General features: G+C 61.7%; 2 protein-coding genes across 2 annotated transcripts; one reads left to right on the top strand and one right to left on the bottom strand.

Moving 5' to 3' along the window:
• The first annotated feature begins 108 nt into the window (after positions 1–108).
• Positions 109–3,515, top strand: VPS37D (VPS37D subunit of ESCRT-I). Its single transcript, XM_062180204.1, has 4 exons — positions 109–246; positions 1,503–1,674; positions 1,974–2,056; positions 2,450–3,515. The coding sequence occupies exons 1-4, from the start codon at positions 109–111 to the stop codon at positions 2,819–2,821; spliced, it is 765 nt and encodes a 254-aa protein (XP_062036188.1). The 3' UTR covers positions 2,822–3,515.
• Positions 3,516–11,552: 8,037 nt separating this feature from the next.
• On the bottom strand, positions 11,553–12,662 carry DNAJC30 (DnaJ heat shock protein family (Hsp40) member C30). Its single transcript, XM_062180441.1, has one exon. It carries the CDS (start codon positions 12,619–12,621, stop codon positions 11,938–11,940), a length of 684 nt encoding a protein of 227 aa, XP_062036425.1. The 5' UTR covers positions 12,622–12,662; the 3' UTR covers positions 11,553–11,937.
• Between the last annotated feature and the right edge of the window lie 78 nt (positions 12,663–12,740).

The following is a 12,740-nucleotide window of genomic DNA, read 5'->3' as shown; positions in this document are numbered from 1 at the left end:
CCGGAGCCGGAGCCGGATCCCGGAGCCGGAGCGGAGCGGAGCGGAGCCGGGGCGGAGCGGGCCGGGCGGGCCGAGCCAGCGGCCGAGCTGGGGGCGCGGGCGGGCGGCATGTACCGGGCCCGGGCGGCGCGGGCGGGGCCGGAGCCCGGCAGCCCGGGGCGCTTTGGGATCCTCAGCACCGGGCAGCTCCGGGACCTGCTGCAGGATGAGCCCAAGCTGGACCGGATCGTGCGGCTCAGCAGGAAGGTAGCGCGGGGGGCGCGGGCGGGGGGCGCGGGGGGCCGGGCCGCGGCCTGCCGGACCTGGCGGGCCGAGCGCAGGGCCGCGCGGGCGCGGGCCGCGGGCCGTCGGTGGGCGCGGGAGCCTGGCACGTACGAGTGGGCCCCGTGGAGCCGCCCCCGGGGGAGGGGGCGCCCGGAGCCCGGGCCTGGGGCGGGGGCTGGGGGCGCCGAGGACGCGGGGCTGGGGGCCACCCGTGCCCCCCCACGCCCGGGATGGCCGCGAGGCGTGTCCTACGGCGGCCGCTCCGGGGAGGTGTGCCCCGGAGGGGGCAGGGGCTAGCTGTGTGGTGGTGGTGGGGGGCTGGCTCGCACGCCCACGTTCTAGAGGGCCAGGAAGGGGAGGCGCCTTCCCCCGGGGGGGGGGGGAGACCTAGGGGCCCGTTTGACACCTGGGGGACCCCTGGGCGGGGGGGGGGGCTGGGAGAGCTGGGCATTCCGGGGGCGCGCGGGGCGGGGGCTTGGCGCTGCGCGTTAGGGAGGACTGGGAGCTGAGGTGTGTATTCAGTAGGCCACCATAAGAGAAAGTTGTGTATCTCCCAGAGATAGGCCGGGCCGCCCGGCGGTGGGAGGCAGAAGGGGAAAGTGGGGGGGGGCGAGGAGCAGGGGCAGGTGCATCCGACCGACGGGGGGAGGGGGGGACGCAGCCTCCCTGGGCCTCCACCCCTCCGGGGAGAAACTAAGGGAAAGCCTCATCCAAGGCCAGGGGCCGCTTTGTGCTGGGGAGTGGAAAGGGGGGTGTGTATTCCTGGGGGTGGGGGGGGCGGTGTGTGCCGGGAAGGGGCCCTGGGCGGGGACATCACTGTGGAGAGGGCCGGATCGGCAGCTGGCAGTGTTCTGGACATAAACACCTAGGGAAGCGGCAGACAAAGGCCTGGAACGCGGGGGCAGCTGTCCAGGCGTGGAAAATGGGGCAGCAGAGGGAGGGGAGCTCCCCCGGGGGACCCAGGGCAGACATATTAATTGAGAAATTAAAAATTAACTAACATTTGTAGAGGCCTCCGTAGTTTTCCTCACTTGGGGCTCAGGGCCGCCCTGCACGCCGGATGCGTTCAGCTTGCTGTGCCAAACCCAGACACTAGCCCTGGGTCCCCAGCCCCTGAAGTCCCTGCACCTGTTGGGCCTGGCGGGTGCCTTGGGCCCCGGGCTTGGCGCTGTGGCCCCCTCCCACCCCCGGGGGGCTGGCCTCCCTGAGCGGGCCTCTGAGCCGCCCTGTTTTGCTAGTTCCAGGGCCTGCAGCTGGAACGCGAGGCCTGCCTGGCCTCCAACTACGCGCTGGCCAAAGAGAACCTGGCCCTGCGGCCCCGCCTGGAGATGGGCCGGGCCGCCCTGGCCATCAAGTATCAGGAGCTGCGAGAGGTGGCTGAGAACTGCGCTGACAAGCTGCAGCGACTGGGTGAGGGGGTGCGGGGCGGGGGTGCGGACCCCGGGGGGGGGGCGGTGGGCTCCAGGGCGCAGCCCGCTTCCAGGCTCTTTGCAAAGGCCGGGACTTGGGCACGCCTCTTCCTGTATGAATTTGAGGATTGGCGGGGGGGGGGGGGGGGTGAGAGGGAAAGGGGGCGCCCTGATATCCCAGGGCCCCCCACCCCTGGGCAGGTGCTAGGAGCTAAAGTCCTGACTTTCTCTTTGGCACCCGCACTGGGGGGCTGTCGCTTGTCTGTCCCGGTCCACTCACCGCGCCCCTGTGTCCCCCAGAGGAGAGCGTGCAGCGCTGGAGCCCCCACTGCGCGCTGGGCTGGCTGCAGGCCGAGCTGGAGGAGGCTGAGCAGGACGCGGAGGTGAGGGGAGGGCTGGCTGGGCCTGTCCCCGACGCTCGCTCTTGTACCGCAGGTTTGAGGGGGCCCCTCCTCCGGGAAGCCTCCCCGGAGTGCCCGACCCACAGGCGAGCCCGGCTTTGCTGCCAGCACTGGAGGGCAGGGCTCTGCGTCCCCACCGGTGACTTCCCCGGCTCCCCTAGTGGATGGATGTCTCAGACAGCCAGGGCGGGGCGGGCAGAGGGGCTGGGCCGGGTGGGGAGCGCAGCCCCTAGCGAGTGGCAGCCTGGCCCTGCTGGGGTGTCTCGGCTGGCACCCAGCAGGTGAGGAGGGAGCTCGGGGAAGGAGCCCCCCGCCCCAGCCCCTGGTGGAGCAGCTCCCAAGCTGTCCCCACCCCCACCCCCAATTCTGTCCCAGGAGCAGATGGAGCAGCTGCTACTAGGGGAGCAGAGCTTGGAGGCCTTCCTGCCTGCCTTCCAGCGAGGCCGCGCCCTGGCCCACCTGAGGCGGACCCAGGCCGAGAAGCTGCAGGAGCTGCTGCGGCACCGCCGGGAGCGGTCTGCCCAGCCGGCCCCCGCCGCCGCCGCCGCGGACCCCCCCAAGCCCTTCCCCGCGCCAGCCGTCCCGCCCGCGGGGGCTGCCCGGGGGCCAGCCGCCGCCGTGCCCCGGAGCCTGCCCCCCTTGGACTCCCGCCCAGTGCCCCCGCTGAAGGGCTCCCCAGGGTGCCCCCTTGGCCCTGCCCCCCTCCTGAGCCCTAGGCCCTCGCAGCCAGAGCCCCCCCACCGGTAGGAGCCAGGGTGTGGCCCCCCAGTGGGGGGGGCCCAGACAAACTTGATGGGGGGTTCCTCCTCCTCCTCCCCCCCACTGCCTGGGTGGGGGGAGGGGCAGGCCCCTCCCCCTGGCCTCAGGCAGGCCCACCCCTGGCCCTGGAGGCTGAGCTGGCAAGTAGGGGCACCTGGAAGCCACCCCCCGGAGGGCTGGGGGTGGGGTGGGCAGGTGTCTGGCCTCTGCCTTTTTTGTCTCCCCGGCTGGGGGCCTCCAGGGGGGATGGAGCAGCCCCCATCCAAGAACTTGACTCACCTACTGGTGGGGGGCCCTGGGAAGACACCCGCTTCCCGCTGGGGCCGGTCCCACAATGCCAAGGCCGACAGGAGCGTTTCCATCACGTCCTGAGCCTACCTTTCCCCCAGTTGCTGGGGCCCACCGCCAAGGAGCCAGGCGGGCAGGCCCCAGCGGCGGGGCTGGGGGCGCCACAGCTCCCCTGGGGGCTGCTGTGTACCCGGCTGGCGCTCCAGACCCTGCCGCGAGGTAGGCCGGGGGCTCCCGCCCTGCACAGGTGAGACGCGCCGTCCCCAGGAAAGACCGTTCTTGTATTTTTTCTGTCCCTGTCTCCTTAGAATGGAAGCTTTTTGAGGGCAGGTCCTTGTCTTTGTATGTTCTGTCCCCAGCCCCAGCTCCTAGGGGCCGTGAATAAATGTGATGATGAGGATGCGATGCTGCCCGGCTCCTCTCTGCCCCTCCTGCCCGCCCGCGCGGGCCGCCTCCACCTCTCTGCTCCTGGCTTCTGCTCTTGAGACAGCTCCAGTGCATCTCTGCCACCAGAGCCTTGCCTAACTTACCATCCCGGCACCTCTGGCCAGAAGCTCCATCCGATTCTCCAACGGGCTCACCTTCTTTTCCTGGACCACCCGCAAGCCGAATCAGGATGGCACTTGCGCCTTCTCTGGTCGCCACGTGACGGCCCCTCCTGAGCGAGCTATGGAGGAATGAAGGCATCTGTCCCCAGCTGGGGGACACTGGGGTGGCCAGGAGCCGGGCGAGCCGGGCCAGGTCACGGGTCAGCCTAGATCGGGTCTCAGACGGGGCTGGGCGAGGAGGCGTAGGAGGTTATGTAAACCAGAGGGGTCCCCGTGCTGTGTATGCCTGCAAGGCTGGTATGGGCATGGGCCATGTTAATAGGGATGGAGCCGTCTAGAAAGAGGGAGGTGTGGATTGGTTCTACTTTTCACTGAAGTTTTTCACACTGTAAGGGACCTGCAAAAATGGCACACTTGGAGTAATAGGGACAAGAGACTGTATTGTCCCACGAGGAGTAGAAGATGTGTTTGAAATTCGTGTTTGTGCGTTTGCACATGTGCCTGTGCGTGTGATTGCTCATGTGTGTGTGGGCGTGTGCACACATGTGTGCAAACATTTGCACATGTGCCTGTGTGCACAGTTGCTCGTGTCTGCGTGTGCACAGTTGCACGTGTGGGTGTATCTGTGTCCAAGTGCGGGCCCGTTTTGCACACGTGTCTGTGTGCATGTGTGTCTGATTGATCATGTGTGCTCATGTATGTGCGTCTGCACACGTGCATTGTGATCGCGTGTGCGCAGGTATGTGCATCTGCACATGTGCGTTGTGATCATGTGTGCAACTGCTCATGTCTATGCATTGTGCATGTGTGTCCACATGTACATGTGGGTGAGCGTTTGCGTGTACACGTGTGTGCAATTGCTCACGTGTCTGCATGTGCGTTTGCACGTGTGCAAGTGCTCGTGTCTGTGTGTGAGCATCTGCATGTACGTGTTCATGTGTGCACGTAAGCATTCGCATGTGTGCATGTGTGTGTGTGTGTGTGACTGCCCGTATGTCTGTACATGCGCATATGCATGGGTGTGCCTGTGTGTACATGTGCACGGGAGAGGTTTAGTCTTTGGACCTCGAAGGGACTGCTTCACAAAGAGCCAGAGAGGTCAGAGCCTGGACCCCCGGGTGGAAACCACAGGAAGCCAGGTTTCCTCTCCGTGTGCAGCCCATAGCTCAGGGCCGCTCCCAAAACAGGTGTGCACTTGCACGGGAGTGGGTGCCCAATGGGAGCCTTAGAGAGTTAGGCCCTGGCTAGAGGAGGGCCTGGCCCGGGTCAGACATGGAGCGTCAGCTGGCCCTGGCAGGGGCACGGTCACAGCAGAGAGCGCCCACTGAGGACCGCCGTCCCGCCTCGGCCTGGGTTGTCCCAGCTGCCTCTGGCTGGCGCTTGAGCTGTGGAGGCTGGGGCCACCAGAGCCAGCTGAGAGGACAGAAGGTGGGACAGCCTTGGGCAGCCTCTCGCCACGCTCAGCACAGCCTGGGGCGGGCTGGGCCCCTCTCTCTGCCTCCCATCCCTGGTCCACGCTTCCGGCCGGCTTTATTTTCCTTCATCACCAACAGGAGAAAAGGCTGGGCACCTGTGAGCCTTCCTCCAGGGCACCAGCATCCCGCTTGCTCCACTTCCGAGCCGGCTCCTTGCTAATTTTCATTCTCCGCCTGGGAAAGCAGCAGCAGATGACCCAGGTGCTTGGGCCCCGGCCACCCACGTAGGAGACAGGGTGACTCCACGCCAATGGAGTCCCTGCCTTGAACCAGTGGATGGACGATCTCTCTCTCTCTCTCTCTTTCTTCCTCCCTCTCTGTAACTCTGCCTTTCAGATAAATAAAAGTAGATAAATCTTAAATTGACATACATGTACATCTAAGAGAGAGAGAGAGAGACCCAGGCAAGAGAGGCTGTGGGGAGGGAGAAGAGTGTTGCCATGGGAACCGGGGGGGTCCCCACACACCTCTCCCCTTCCACAAAGAGCTCAGGGCAGTGAGGCCCCTCAGTGTCCAGCTGTGGCCTGAGAAAGACCTGAGGCAGGTGGGGAGGGGCCCTCGTTGTGAGTGGGCCAGGGGAAAGGCTGAGCATTGTTTATAAACTTAGCCCGCCCCCCCACCCCGGCTTGAGGGCACATGGAATGTTCTGGAGAGTTCAGGAAGGTTTCAGGCAGTCTGGGCGCTCTGGGCGCTCTGTCCGGCTTGCAACCTCCTGGAATTTTCCACTCCCAGGTTCGGGGGTCTTGGGGAATGGTCCTGTCTATGATCCTAGGTGAGAGAACCAACTTGGGGTTTGTACATCACGGGGTCTGAGAAAGATCTCACCTAGCCAGCAGTTTACACACAGAGCCAAAAAACCCAGCCAGATGACAAAACTCCTACTCCTTTTCTATGAATTTTTTTTCTTACCTCTCCAGAAATCCTGTTGCCTATGACCCTTATTTGCCGACCACTAGTGTCCACTTATTCTCCTAAGCGTCTCCTCTTGTTTTCCAAATATGAGACATCAATAACATTATACGTTCTTAACCAACCAAGCTTGCCCCTGACCCAGGTGAGACAGAGGGCAATGGTTTCCAAGACGCCACGTTGGCTGGGCACCTGGCAGGTCAGTTCCAATGTATACAAGGCTTCCTCCCCGAAAGACTGAATGTGTTGGTGTTACTGCACCCAAGGACCTCTGGCTTTGACTAAGTCCGTGCCATTTCTGTAGACCCAGGAGCACCGTCTCCCATGTGGGTGCAGGGGCCCAAGTTCTTGGGCCATCTTCTGCTGCCTTCTCAAGCCATTAGCAGGGAGCTGGATTGGAAGTGGAGCAGCCGGGACTTGAACTGATATGGGATGCTAGCATTGCAGGGGGTGGCTTTACCCCGTGCCACCTCGCTGGCCCCAAAGCTGTCCATTTCCTCAAAGAAACACTCACACCCTGTTCACTGGAAACATGTTTATTTGTGGTTATTTATGGTTCCCCCACTTGAAAGGCATGGGGTAGAGAAATTCTTCTTCCGTCTAGAAAAATTGATGCAAACCCGTAAAGGCCTTGTACACATCACCGCTATGGACAGAGTGCAGCAAACTGGGGGGCAGTGCCTTTGGGGTTCCGGTTCCTGCTTCCCGCTAACGCACACCGCAAGAGGCAGAGGATGATGGCTCAACTAGTTGGGTCTTATTACCCACATGGGAGACCCAGATTGAGTTCTGGGCTCCTGGCTTTGACCCAGCCCAGCCTTGGCTGTTGGTGAGCATTTGTGGAGTGAACCAGCAGATAAAAGAGCCCCCGGTGGGGCCGGCGCTGTGGTGTAGCTGGTAAAGCAGCCCCTGTAGTGCCGGCATCCCACATGGGCGCTGGTTCGAGTCTCGCAGCTCCACTTCCGATCCAGCTCTCTGCTGTGGCCTGGGAAAGCAGTAGAAGATGGCTCAAGTCCTTGGGCCCCTGCACCTGCATGGGAGTAGGAAGAAGCTCCTGGCTGCTGATCAGCCCAGCTCTGGCCATTGTGGCCATCTGGGGAGTGAACCAGCAGTTGGAAGACCTCTCTCTCTCTCTCAATCTGGGGAGTGAACCAGCAGATGGAAGACCTCTCTCTCTTTCTCTGTAACTCTGCCTTTCAAATAAATAAATATTAAAAAAAAAAAAGAGCAACCTCTGTTTCTTTGCCTTTCAAATAAGTAAGTAAAAATTAAATAAAATAAAAGGTGGATGTTACTTGGATTCTCCCATGGCAGTAACATAGTTATGAGAATTCAAGTTTTTTTTTTTTTTTTTTTTTTGTTTTCTTGACAGGCAGAGTTAGACAGTGAGAGAGAGAGACAGAGAGAAAGGTCTTCCTTCCATTGGTTCACCCCCCAAATAGCTGCTACAGCTGGCGCACTGCGCTGATCCGAAGCCAGGAGCCAGGTGCCTCCTCCAGGTCTCCCATGCGGGTGCAGGGGCCCAAGCACTTGGGCCATCATCCACTGCCTTCCCAGGCCACAGCAGAGAGCTGGACTGGAAGAGGAGCAACCAGGACAGAATCTGATGCCCCGACCCAGACTAGAACCCGGGGTGCCAGCGCCACAGGCGGAGTGTTAGCCTAGTGAGCCGCGGCGCCGGCCCTTGCCTTCCAAATAAATAAATAAATCTTAAAAAAAAGAGCTACCTCTGTCTCTTTACCTTTTAAATAAGTAAGAATTAAATAAAATAAAAGGTGGATGTTACTTGGCTTCTTCCATGGCAGTAACAGTTATGAGAGTTCAAATTTTAAAAAACAATTTGGGGGGGCCGGTGCTATGGTGCGAGTTTGAGTCCCGGCTTCTCCACTTCCAATCTAGCTCTCTGCTATGGCCTGGGAAAGCAGTAGAAGATGGCCCAAGTCCTTGAGCCCCTGAACCCATGTGGGAGACCCAGAAGCTTCTGGCTCCTGGCTCCTGATTGGTGCAGCTCCGGCCGTTGAGGCCAATTTGGAAGTAAACCAGTGGATGGAAGATTCTCTCTCTCTCTGCAACTCTTAACTTCCCCCCCAAAAAAAAAAAAATCTTTTAAAAAACCAATTTGAAAAGCAGAGAATCTTCCATCTGCTGACTCACTCCCCAAACAACCTGTGACAGCTCGGGCTGGGCTGGGAGAAGCCAGAGGCCCAGGGAATTCGACCCAGGTCGCCCCCATGGGTAGCAGAGACCCAAGTACCCAAGTCATCAGCTGCCGCCTTCCAGGGTGCCACCTTCGCAGGAAGCTGGACTTGAAAGTGGACCAGGCACTCAGCCCAGACGCCCTGAGAAGGGGAGGCAGGTGCCCCAAATAGCGGCTTTTTTCTTTCCAAAGATTTATTACTTATTTAAAAGGCAGGGCGACAGGGAGAGACAGAGAATTCCATCTGCTGTTCACTCCCCAAATGCCCACAGCGGCCAGGTTTGGGCCAGGATGAGGCCAGGAGCTCCATCTGGGTCTCTCATGTGGGTGGCAGGGGCCATCATGTATGGCCTTCCTGGGCACCTTAGCAGCTGGATCAGAAGGGGAGCAGCCGGGACTTGAACTAACACACAATGTGGGATGCGTGTGTTCCAAGCTGTCTTAACCCACTGGGCCACACAGGCACCTCCTTTTTTAATTTAAATTTGAGGAGAGCTCCCATCGGCAAGTTCACTCCATAGATGCCTGTGGCAGTTGGGGCTGGGAGCTAGAACTAGCAGTCTCCTGTGTGGGAGCCATCCCTGCCGCCTCCCAGGATGTACCTGAGCAGGAAGCTGGAGTCGGGAGCCAGAACCAGGAACTGGACTCCCGCACTCTGATGGGGGACATAGGTGCCGATTGCTGACTCCTTAAATTCAGGCAAAGACAGGGTTCTGAATACTGGCCTGAGTTATTTTCAAATACTGTGCCAGCCAAACACAGTGTGCTGAGTGGTTGGCTGCGGTCCATGGACCGTGAATCTGTCTGTTCGTGATCCTTCTGAAACACACCTTGTTATTATTATTAAAGACGTTTATTTGAAAGAGAGAGAGACATGGTCCATCCGCTGGTTCACTCCCCAATGGCTCCAGTAGCCAAGGATCTGCCAGGCTGAAGACAGGAGGCAGGAACTCCATCGGGGTGGCCCATCTTCCACTGCTCTCCCAGGTGCACCGGCAGGGAGCTGGATTAGAAGTGGAGGCCTCTATGGGGTGCTGGGGTTGCAAGCAGCAGCTTAACCCACTGTGCCACCACACCAGCCCCTGAAAGAGGCCTTCTCTGTCCGGGCTGAGGGCGGGCCAGCGGCAGGAAGGACCCCAGCTTCAAGGCAGCCCTAAGAGACGGTGGCGAGAGCCACAGCGGCACTGACCTCAGGGCAGAGGCCCCTGCACGGAACGAGAGCTCTGTGTGCTCTCTAGGCCATGAGGTCCACACTCGGCTCTCATCAGGGTTTGACGTGGAAGCCAAGGGACACTCAGCTGCTCGTGCAAGCCCACGGGGGCTACAAGCCGGGCTGCTGAGGGCCGGGGAACTGAGGGGAGGCAGAGGCCAGGATAGAGCCCACTTTCCCGGTGCACGGAATTTGAGTGGACTGGACTTATCCCTGCACCACCACGTACCAGCTGTCCCTTCTGTCTGGTTTCACGGAGCCTGGCAGCCTTCCAAGAAGCCTCAAGGTTTGAGACGTGGGCCTCTCCCACTTCCCAGAAAGCAGCGCTAGGGGCCACTCGGTGCCTCCGCCTCAACCTGCGGCTTCAGGGTCAGTCACCACCCGGTGGGTGAAGCCCCTGTTGTCATCACCTTGGCTGACGCTGGGACAGCTGCAGGGGCCGAAGGTGCACCCAGGGCACGAGGTGCCGGACGCCGGAGGAAGCGAGCAGGAACACATTCTCCCTCGGCACCGTGACCCCTAGGGCTCATCTCGCCACCCAGGGCACAAGATGCCGGAGGAAGCAAGCAGGAACACGTTCTCCCAGCTGGGCCCGGGGCTCCTGTGCAGGTCCCTCTCGCCCTAGTCTCCCAATCCAGATCCAAATTCCTGGGGAGTTTTGCTTTTTATTTGTGACCAAAAGAAAAAAGGAGCATGGCTGGGCCTTCGTGTGCGCCATCGGCAATCTGGGAATCCACCCTAGAAGGCAGAGGCTGAGGCCAGGGGCCTTGTGCAGCCGAAGCAGACCAAGATCCTGGGGGCCCTGAGGGGGGCGTGGGGCAGAAATGTCACCCAGGGGAGCAGCCGGGGTGGGGGGTGTGCTTCAGAGAGCCCACCCTCCATGCCCGAGGCAGGCAGAGGGTGGGGCTGTTTCTGAACCTTCCAGGCTACCCCCATGGAGCCGCAGGGGGGCTTGGGCGGTTCCCTAAGCTTAGTGTGGTCCCAGACCTGTAACATTTTATGTCCCGGGACGTTAGCTGTGGGCTTCAGGGAGCATAAACAAACTTGGGAGGTCTACGCCAAGGGGCCCACGTACCTCCACGAACCCACAAAGAACCAAAGCCCTGAGGTTCGAGTGCCCCCCGCCCCCTTCTTGGTCGGCGATGCCGGCTTCTGCCAGCTTTGTCTGCAGGGCTCCGTTCTCCCATCCCCCTTGGCCTGCGTTTTTTCAACAAATGGCCCCTCTTGCTTTCCAAGTATGAAACATACTAACAGTCAATGTTCTTCCTGAAAGTACACACCCCCGCCCCCCACATCAAGGCTCCCTGAGCCAGGACAGTGACCCAGGCTGGGCTCATTCTGTGGCCGCCGTGCTGGGAGGCCCCAGCCCAGCCCCCACCTGGACTACCTGTGGGTTTATCCCAGGATCAGACACCATGCGTACAGGAATTGCTAATATACCCAGGGACCTCCAACTCTGTTCAGACCCTGGACTCGGGCCCTCCCTCTTGCTACGGACCCCTGGCGAGAGTTCTGCTCTGCCCCAGCCTTCCACTGGGCCCCAGCGCAGCCCACCTGAGCACTAGCAACCCCATGGCCAGCCCCACGAGCCTCCCACCTGCAGCTCTGAGACCCTGCCTCGGGCCTGTCTCTACCAGCCGGGCCACCCTGCTCAGCAGCCCCGCCCACTTCAGTTCCCTCCCCTCCAGCAGCCTTGCTTCAAGGACTGGGGGGGGGGGCTGTGATGGGTGCTGCGAGCTACACAGGGGCAGGGGCCACCCTTGGAGGACTCTTAGCTGAATGTGACCCTTGTCTGGGAGGGGAGGATGGGCTGGGAGCAGGATGACCAGCGGACAGGCACGCTGTCCCGAGGATGACCTTGGCCCTACCAGCATCACCACGGAATTACCGGTCATAAAAGGGACACAGACAGCAAAGCACTCACTCCTCTGCGGTCACGGCCCTGAGCAGCTCCTCCAAGTTAGATCGACACAGACAGGAACACTGGTGCTTCCGCTCCGGGACCTGGGTGTCCCACCCACGGAAGGGGAAGTGGCCTGGGGGCTGCCCGAACTTCCACCTGCGGCTTGGGGAACTCACAGAGAGAGACAGGTTCTCGGACGACCCCAGAATTTTTTTGGCAGCCAGTGCTTGGGCATATTGCACGTTTCAAGGTTACAGAGAAGCCCCCACGCGGCTCGGTGGGGGGCAGACAAATCCTGCTCGGGGCCTCACAATAAAGCCAGAGCAAGTGGTCCAGTCGCTGACAACATCCGAGGGAAGCAGGAAGGGACCCGGGGAAACCCTGCACTCCGGACTTCCGGGAATCTCCATCTTTGGGGGGGGGGCTCTTTCTTGGACCCTCGGGGAGGGACGTAGCTGGGCGGGTTGAGGGGGGTAGCGGGAGTTCAGTTCCTGGGACCCCAAGCCGAGGTAGACTACGGAAGGTCAAAGGTCTCGGGCCCCGCGGAGCCGCGGCTCCTCCCGCCTCTCTCCGCTCAGATCCGAAAGCCGACGATGATGAAGACTAAGAGGAAGAGGAAAATGAAGGTCGTGTCCCGGACCTCGTCCCACTTGAAGCCCTTGGTGGCGCGATCCTCCTGCTGTTTGCGAAGGGCCTCCCGCCGGGCCCGCAAGCGCCGTTCGCGCTCCAGCTGCTCCCCGTAGTGTGCCTGGTAGAAGGCGTCGAAGTCGAACATGGTGCGCTCGGCGCCCCCGCGGGCTGCCCGACCCCCGTGGGGGGCCCGAGAGGCGGCCGGCGGGGGCCGGGGCGGGCTGGGGTCGGCCGCGGGCGTCCTGGAGGGCCGGGCGCCCGGGCCGCGCAGGTCCTCGTCGCTCAGCAGCCCGCGGTCGTATTTGCGACGGAGCGTGGTACTGCCCAGCACCAGGTAGGCCTGGGAGATGCGCGTGAAGCGCTCGGCAGCCTCGGCGCTGCCGGAGTTGCGGTCCGGGTGGTAGAGGAAGCTCTGCCGGTAGTAGGCCGCCTTGATTTGAGCCTGCGTGGCCGTGGGGGGGACGCCGAGCAGCTCGTAGAGCGCCGTGCGCGAGTACGGGCCGTCGCCCCGGGAATAGGTTCTCGCTCGCAGGCCCACAATCGACGCCGAACTGGGAGCGAATTCCCAGGTCCGCCACAATCGCCACAGTAGCTGCCGCGACCACCGCGGACTCCGCGCGGCTGCCATCTTGAACGGAGCCGGCGAGCGCTGGGAGACGGGCCGGCCAATGGGAAGCGCAAGGAATTGGCAGGCGTGGGCCCCGTAGCCAATCACGTAAAGAGGGAGGCGGGGAAAGGAGGGTGGAG

Source organism: Lepus europaeus, chromosome 21 (assembly GCF_033115175.1).
Source record: "Lepus europaeus isolate LE1 chromosome 21, mLepTim1.pri, whole genome shotgun sequence".
Classification (NCBI taxonomy): Eukaryota; Metazoa; Chordata; class Mammalia; order Lagomorpha; family Leporidae; genus Lepus; species Lepus europaeus.
This window is presented reverse-complemented; position numbering and strand designations above follow the sequence as displayed.

Coding starts and splice junctions, on each gene's coding strand:
- VPS37D (XM_062180204.1), top strand. CDS start 109: ATGTACCGGGCCCGGGCGGCGCGGGCGGGGCCGGAGCCCGGCAGCCCG. Junction 247..1,502: donor TCGTGCGGCTCAGCAGGAAG/GTAGCGCGGGGG, acceptor CTGTTTTGCTAG/TTCCAGGGCCTGCAGCTGGA. Junction 1,675..1,973: donor TGACAAGCTGCAGCGACTGG/GTGAGGGGGTGC, acceptor TGTGTCCCCCAG/AGGAGAGCGTGCAGCGCTGG.
- DNAJC30 (XM_062180441.1), bottom strand. CDS start 12,621: ATGGCAGCCGCGCGGAGTCCGCGGTGGTCGCGGCAGCTACTGTGGCGA.